We start from the raw sequence: 6,872 nt of genomic DNA, 5'->3' as shown, positions 1-6,872 counted from the left end.
TTCTCACAAAAACTTGCGAATAATGCAACCGCATTGTTCTTTCGCGAGCTTTTGTGATTGGTGGGTTTCGTTGAACTGGTGATGTGTATTCTGTGCGAGTGATTTTGTATCAAGTAAAGAATTGATTGTTTATTACGATAGTGCGACCCAGTTGTTTTAACTTGTGTGTTGTGGAAGATGTGATCCGATGAAAATGCATTTTGTTTTCCGAAAATAAATTGCATCTTTTACATCTTATGGAGACCTCAACTTAAGCTTCTTAGTGTGAACTAATGTCTCGTATTTTACGATAGCATTATAATCGATAAAATAATTTAAGTTTGCAATAGTCGTCCCTAAGTTGTTCTAGAAACTCTCACTCCTTAACTAGAGCTTTACGTACAGCTTACTTTAGCAAAATCTTAAATCCTCTTGAAAATCTGAGATCCCAGTATCCTATTTACATACATAGTCCTGAAAAGGAGAATGAAATCGAGTAGGAACATTATTACATATTATGTCATACGTAATTTATCTCTGGGTTGTATTTTACTCATTATGCATTTTAAAATCATGTTTATCCTGGTTTAATTAAAATATACCTAATCCGATTTTTTTTGATAGCGAAGCTGTAGTACCTAATTACATCATGAATCGAAATGAGATTTATCAAATTCATTATATTTTTAGGTAGCTGATTATTGCAACTTTTTTTGTTGTTTTCAACATATGGATACGACATGGGGGCATGGCTATAAAGTACGAAATAATATGGTGTAGGTACACTAAAGTATTCTTATACTCATCTTAGAGACTACAGGTCCTCTTTAAAAGGCTGTTTCAGTGTAAGATAGCTCTTAAATTATGTATAAACAATATACATTGTGTAGAGCAATAAATAAAAATTTGGTAAGAAGGCACATAGCAATGAGTATTACAATAAAATTAAGATTAAAAATTAAGACTATAGGTTGCTGGGTACGTTTGCACGAATTAGTTCACGGGGAACGGGGGTAAAATCGTGGATGCTTGCTTGCTTTGTTTATCCCAGATTTAATAAAAATGTACCCACACAATTTATCGGTGGGTGGGTACGTATCCATACAAATCTCCACTACTGTTTAATACCATTATCAAATAAACCATTAGTTGGGATTAATTAGCACATATAGTACAAATAAAAGGCTGAAACAGTATATATTTAGTTTATTAGGCAGACTGGGGCGGAAGCTTCACAATGACTAAGTTAGTCTGGTTGTTGTTCGGGCTGGTGGTAGTCACACAGGCTTTAAGTGGTAAGTGCATATTAATTAATTTAAAAACTTCTGTCCTAAAATTAAATTTGTCATTTTCTAAATCTCTAATCTAAAACTATCTCTGAATTTTTATTTTTAGGCTAAAACGATAGTAGACGAATTTAGACTTTGAAATTAAAACCTCAAAATATTTTTACCCTACTAGTAATAGTAAAGTAATTAAAGTTAAGATGTCGATTGCGATGTCAATAACCAAGTAAAAGCTGTGCTAAACATCAAACACTTAAGGAACAGTTCCTAAGAATTTTCGGACCTGCAGAAAAATATACTGCATAACTTGAATTTCAAAAAGCAAAGGTATTGCAAAATATCCATTATTTAACAATCTTATATACTGTTTTACGTGTTTCTGTCGTCTGAGTTTCTTTAAGAAGCGTGTCTGTGTAATTATAGACACGTCAGACGCAATTATTAACAGCTTTGTCTTAAGGGTGACAGCGCATCTGTGAGAGCTTTGATACGCACTGTTGCTCCTTTAATTAAACCCTCATGCTTAGGTAGGCCAACACATGTATAGAAATGCGATTGAAAGTAAAATAAAGACTTTAGTGAACTTTTTATATAATTGTCATCGTGGCTACCGAGCTACTGGTAAGGTAAAAATAATGCCTGCGGAAACTTGCGTATTTTGCCGGTAGGTACATGTTTCACACCCTAGATATGAAAAAGACAATTTACGGAATTATTCGTTTTTGATGCCGGTATGTGTACACGCATCCATTAAAGCGTTAGAATCTACAGGTTTTGCTCATATTTTCAGTGAAAAGAGAAATTAAAGATAAGAAGCTCGAAGCTAGCAAGAAATTGAAATGGCCTAGTCAATACCAGATAAAAGCGACTCGTTTGTCGCTTACTGACGATGTCATTGAAAACTATGCCGTATGGTAAGTACTTTAGTGTCATTTTACATTAACAACTCAAATCTTCATCAGTAAAACTGAGTGATCATTTAAAACTAAAAAAAATAGCCTAGTATGTTTATTTATGGTCTTCAGAGATTTTAATGTTTGTAAACTCGTGAAAAAAAAAGAAATCTCTCTTTACTGCTATGTTCCATTCCTCCGTCTCGTTTTGATCTCCTACCAGGGATGGGAAGTGGCAGCGCCAACTTATACTATAAAAATAATGAAACCATATGTTTGATATACAATATTTTAGGAGAACTTCAAAGCAATCCAGGATTGATTACAACGATGGAAACGTGAAATCTTTTGTGACATCCAAGAACAAACAGTTCCGTTATGGTGTGCAGTATGAGGTGAGTTCAAAATATCAGGACTTATGGTTGTCTGTTCACAATTTGTGCTTTGTTCTTGTTCCGAAGTAAAATTGCGTTATTCTAACAAGACTGCTTTATAACAGATTCATCCTGAAGCTTCAAGGGACCAAGAAGTGGAAGTGGTGTGCAATGCTATGGAAGGCAACAGATACCACAGGGCAGAACTCTCAACCATTCTGCCTGATACTGATGAGTTTGAGTATGATGGTAAGTAGAAAACAAAATCGAAACATTTCAAAGATTTAAAGGTGAATGTATGTAACTATAACGATAACCAAACCATAACCAGGTGTCAAAATACAGAATCAATGGGCAGACTTTCGTTAAATGAAGCAATCTAGGGTGGGTTATAGTACTAAGATCCTAAAGTGATGCACTTTTATAGTCGATCTTACACATACCATGAAGATCGCTACATGACGGAAATGATATTAATTTTTATTGCCCTCAAAGTACAGGTCATGATTATTGTTAGAACTATCTTATCCACTTATTTTTGTATCACAGATGAAGAGGTGATGAATGACAAAGACTGCGTCAAATTCGTTAATAACGTGAAGGATGAACAGTCTGACTCAGAGCAGACCCTCTGGGCCACTTACAACGAAGATGACAAAGCTTGGGTTCCTGTCAGGTAAACGATTGTTTCTTCATTTAAAATAAGTTTTTGGAAAATAACACACCTACTTTTTATGCCAAGCCTGGTTTTGACTGGGCAGAGTCTTTCCTTGGCACTATTTTGTCTGAAAATAGTTTTGGTGAGATTCATTTTATCTATAAGTATATCATTATTTTCAGATACGAAGTTTTGGAATTCAACTCCTGGTTGGGATCAAAGGACAAGCACGAAATCTGGGATTTCTATGATTACGAGAAAGCTTTCTCCTTCCGCAGCGTTTTCGACGTTGAAGACTGTAATGATCAAACAAATAAAATATTTTCTTGTTACAATAAACAATAAGAAATTTTAACAAATTTTTATGTTTTACAGACGGTTGTAGTGACGCCGTTACTCATACCAGAGATAGTGAAAATGTGACTAAACATTTATTGTTCATGGATGCTGAGAACGACAAACATGTCGATCATGTCTTCAAATCGTAAGTATTTCTTTCATTGAATAAAAAGTATATAAAATCTTCTGAGTAACTAATAATGTATCTATTATTTGACGTTATTTATTTCAGATTCCAAAAGACCCACAACAGGAAATACTCTGATGCTAACGAGTGCGCCATGAGAAGGAGTCTTGTCAAGAGGTCCATGAGGTATGCAAAACGATTTTAAATTAAATTAAGAATTAGATTCTATTCAATTCCAAGATCTAATTCCATATTTTCTTTCTAGGCAAGTCCTTGAGAACAATCGTCAAAAGAAAGGCTACAAACTCGCCATCAACCAATTCGCTGACAAAACACCCGAAGAAATGAAAAGGTACATGGGTCTGCTCAGGCGCCCTGAAGGAAAAGTCGGAACAATCGCTTTCCCTTACGATGAAGCTAAACTGAATGAAATCTCCAGTGACATACCTGAAGAATATGACGCTAGGCTTGAGGGTCTTGTGTCGAACATCAAAAGTAAGTAACCTTATGCATCAACAAAAATCTAATCATTTGTGAGAAATTAAATTGTATAGAACCTGAGAAACGACACAGACTTATTTTTATATGGGTGTGAGAAGTAGTATTATTATTTGACAGATGTACTAAATAGACAGTATGCGGATTAATAAACGACACAAAGCTCTTACCTATTAAATATCCTCGTTATAATAAATACAACCATGTTTCATTGAACAGATCAGGAAGACTGTGGTTCTTGCTGGACCTTCGGAACCACAGCTGCGGTAGAAGGCGCCTTGGCGCGTATCAATGGTGGAAAACTGATGGCTTTGAGCAACCAGGCTCTCGTTGACTGCGCTTGGGCGTATGTGTCTAAACTCAGTATTTTAAACTCAGTCGATATTTTATTCAAATTTCTATCTCCTGAATATTAACACCCCTTGATTACAGACATTTTTAGTATAAAAATGAAGAAAACCCAAATACCAAACTGTACTTTTTTGACTTTTGACTCAAATTGATAAAAAAATATCCTCTTTAATAAGCAATACGATGAAGTCTAGCACTCCAATAACAAGCTCTTTAAGCTGTGCCCTATAGGATCCATATTGTTTCTAGACTGAAAATGTTCCACCTATATAAAACTTGAGTATTGAGTATTTGCTTGAAACTATCAACTTTAAACGAATATTCACAATGTACAGTTACGGCGCCTACGGTTGTGAAGGTGGTACTGACAACGCGGCCTACGAATGGATGATGGAGTACGGACTGCCAACTGTAGCTGAATACGGACAATATACTAACAAGGTACGTTATAAATAAATCAAATCGAAGCATTTATTCGCGTTTATGACGCATATAGGACACAAAACAGTCAAGCGAATATACATAAAAAAACACAAAAAACATTTTAAAATAAGAAAACAAAAGAAAAGAACAAAAAGTTTCGAAATATTAACTTATGATGTAAATATGGATACATCTTAAAACTGATTTCATAAGCATCATTACCATTATTTTTATTAGTCATCAAAAATATAGATGAAACTACTTTTATCACGAGATTCGTTTTAAGTTAACCTTTTGTAATTCGTCTTGATTTGTATTTGTAATCGATGTCCTTTCATATCATGTGCTCTCATCAGCTCTCATAGTAATAAAATTAAGGGAACGTTGATTTTTTAATTATGTTTCCTATCTTTTACAGGATGGCGAGTGCAATATCCTGAACATGACAAAGACTTTCCCCATCCGTGGCTTCGTGGATGTCACCCCACTGAGCGTTGGAGCTTTGAAGGTAAGAAATAAGTTAAAAATGGTTCTTCATAGAAAACGGTCATATATTCTAGTAGATTAATATTCTACCTCTAAATAAATTGTGCCTGAAATGTTCTACTAAGACCAGCATAATAGCGTAGTGATAACCTGCTGTCTGCGGGTTCTGTCAAAAGATGCAGAAAGTTTTAAATAAAATGTTCAACATAGTAAGTACTCGGAAGCTATGCACATAAAATGAATATTAACTTTAATTTCAGGTTGCTCTAGTGAACCATGGACCTCTGTCGGTATCTGTCCACGTCACCGAAGCTTTCGCAAAATACTCTTCTGGAGTTTTCTACGACACTGAATGGTAAGCTTAAATCCCTTCATCTATCCACTTCAAGAAACACTTTCTCAAGCAAATATATCCTTAATTTTTTCATTACTTCTGACTTCCATGGAAGTCTGACGTTAAGAAAGGCAAATTCAGTCCTTAAACCAGTACACTATTTTTTACGAAGTTCAATGTTCCACAATGTTATGCAATATCTAATCTATTCCGTCATATTTCAGCTACCAACTTCATCTGAACCATGAAGTGACCCTGGTAGGTTACGGTCAACGTGATGGAGACACCTTCTGGATCCTCAAGAACTCCTGGGGACCCCACTGGGGTATTGGCGGCTACATGTACATCTCTTCCAGGGACAACATCTGTGGTGTCTCTACGGAACCCACCTACGTTGTCTTCTAAGACTTTAGAACTATATCGATGATTCAATTGACTGACTTAATTTTAATGGCGACTAAAGTACACTGATCGATTTGACTTTTTATGTTAGCAATTATTTTTAAAAGCACGTGGAATATTTATTTAGTTTTGTAAGCAATAAATTCATTGAATTATTTTTGTGTTTCATTTATTTGGTACCCCTGCTTAAAAAGAGCTTAGAGGGGGAGTCGCGAAAAAATAAGCAAATCCGACAAAAATATGTCATAGTGTATTGCAGCGGTTCCCGAATTCTTTTGGCTTCGGAACCCTTTTCGTTTCACCATTTTTCGGCGGAACCTTAGCTTAAGTAAGAAGTAAACGAAAGACGTAAATATACTTAGGTAGGTACGGCTCGTGGCGCGTGGTAGCGCACCAAATGGTTATATGGTTAGAGACGAGACATATTCATTATACTCAGGCGTAGCATGGCTATCTGCCACACGGGCCAGAAAACAATTTAGCCGCCCTTAACTTTGTGAATTATGTGAATAGTTTTCAGTTTGAAGACTGACAAAGTAAACGCAAAAAGAAATAGATTGGGTTTGTACAGTTGCGAGGCGAGCGAGCGCGATTTTTTTTAACTAAAAGAAGAAGTTTCAAGCACCCGCTAGTATTGAAGATACAGTGGTAGCCGGTATCGCGAGCGAAGCGAGCGCGAATTTTTTTTTGTTTATGTTACTACTACACAAAATAAACAAAAC

General features: G+C 35.5%; 1 protein-coding gene across 1 annotated transcript; it reads left to right on the top strand.

Annotated features, from left to right (window-relative positions):
• The first annotated feature begins 1,144 nt into the window (after window positions 1–1,144).
• LOC124631497 (cathepsin K-like) lies at window positions 1,145–6,305 on the top strand. Its single transcript, XM_047165920.1, has 14 exons — window positions 1,145–1,274; window positions 2,056–2,179; window positions 2,454–2,553; window positions 2,658–2,781; window positions 3,082–3,208; window positions 3,373–3,488; window positions 3,566–3,674; window positions 3,762–3,842; window positions 3,922–4,151; window positions 4,374–4,500; window positions 4,841–4,946; window positions 5,347–5,436; window positions 5,675–5,769; window positions 5,973–6,305. Exons 1-14 carry the CDS (start codon window positions 1,217–1,219, stop codon window positions 6,151–6,153), a joined length of 1,668 nt encoding a protein of 555 aa, XP_047021876.1. The 5' UTR covers window positions 1,145–1,216; the 3' UTR covers window positions 6,154–6,305.
• Window positions 6,306–6,872: the final 567 nt, after the last annotated feature.

The sequence above is a fragment of the Helicoverpa zea genome, chromosome 6 (genome assembly GCF_022581195.2).
Source record: "Helicoverpa zea isolate HzStark_Cry1AcR chromosome 6, ilHelZeax1.1, whole genome shotgun sequence".
NCBI classification, from domain to species: domain Eukaryota; kingdom Metazoa; phylum Arthropoda; class Insecta; order Lepidoptera; family Noctuidae; genus Helicoverpa; species Helicoverpa zea.
Note: the sequence above shows the minus strand (reverse complement) of the source record. Positions and strands in the feature narration are given on the sequence as shown.

What these genes read in the sequence shown, in the direction of transcription:
- LOC124631497 (XM_047165920.1), top strand. Translation starts at nt 1,217, where the DNA reads ATGACTAAGTTAGTCTGGTTGTTGTTCGGGCTGGTGGTAGTCACACAG. An exon ending in TCTTGTGTCGAACATCAAAA is followed by an intron (nt 4,152 to 4,373) that starts GTAAGTAACCTT and finishes TTCATTGAACAG; the next exon opens with ATCAGGAAGACTGTGGTTCT. An exon ending in ACGGACAATATACTAACAAG is followed by an intron (nt 4,947 to 5,346) that starts GTACGTTATAAA and finishes TATCTTTTACAG; the next exon opens with GATGGCGAGTGCAATATCCT.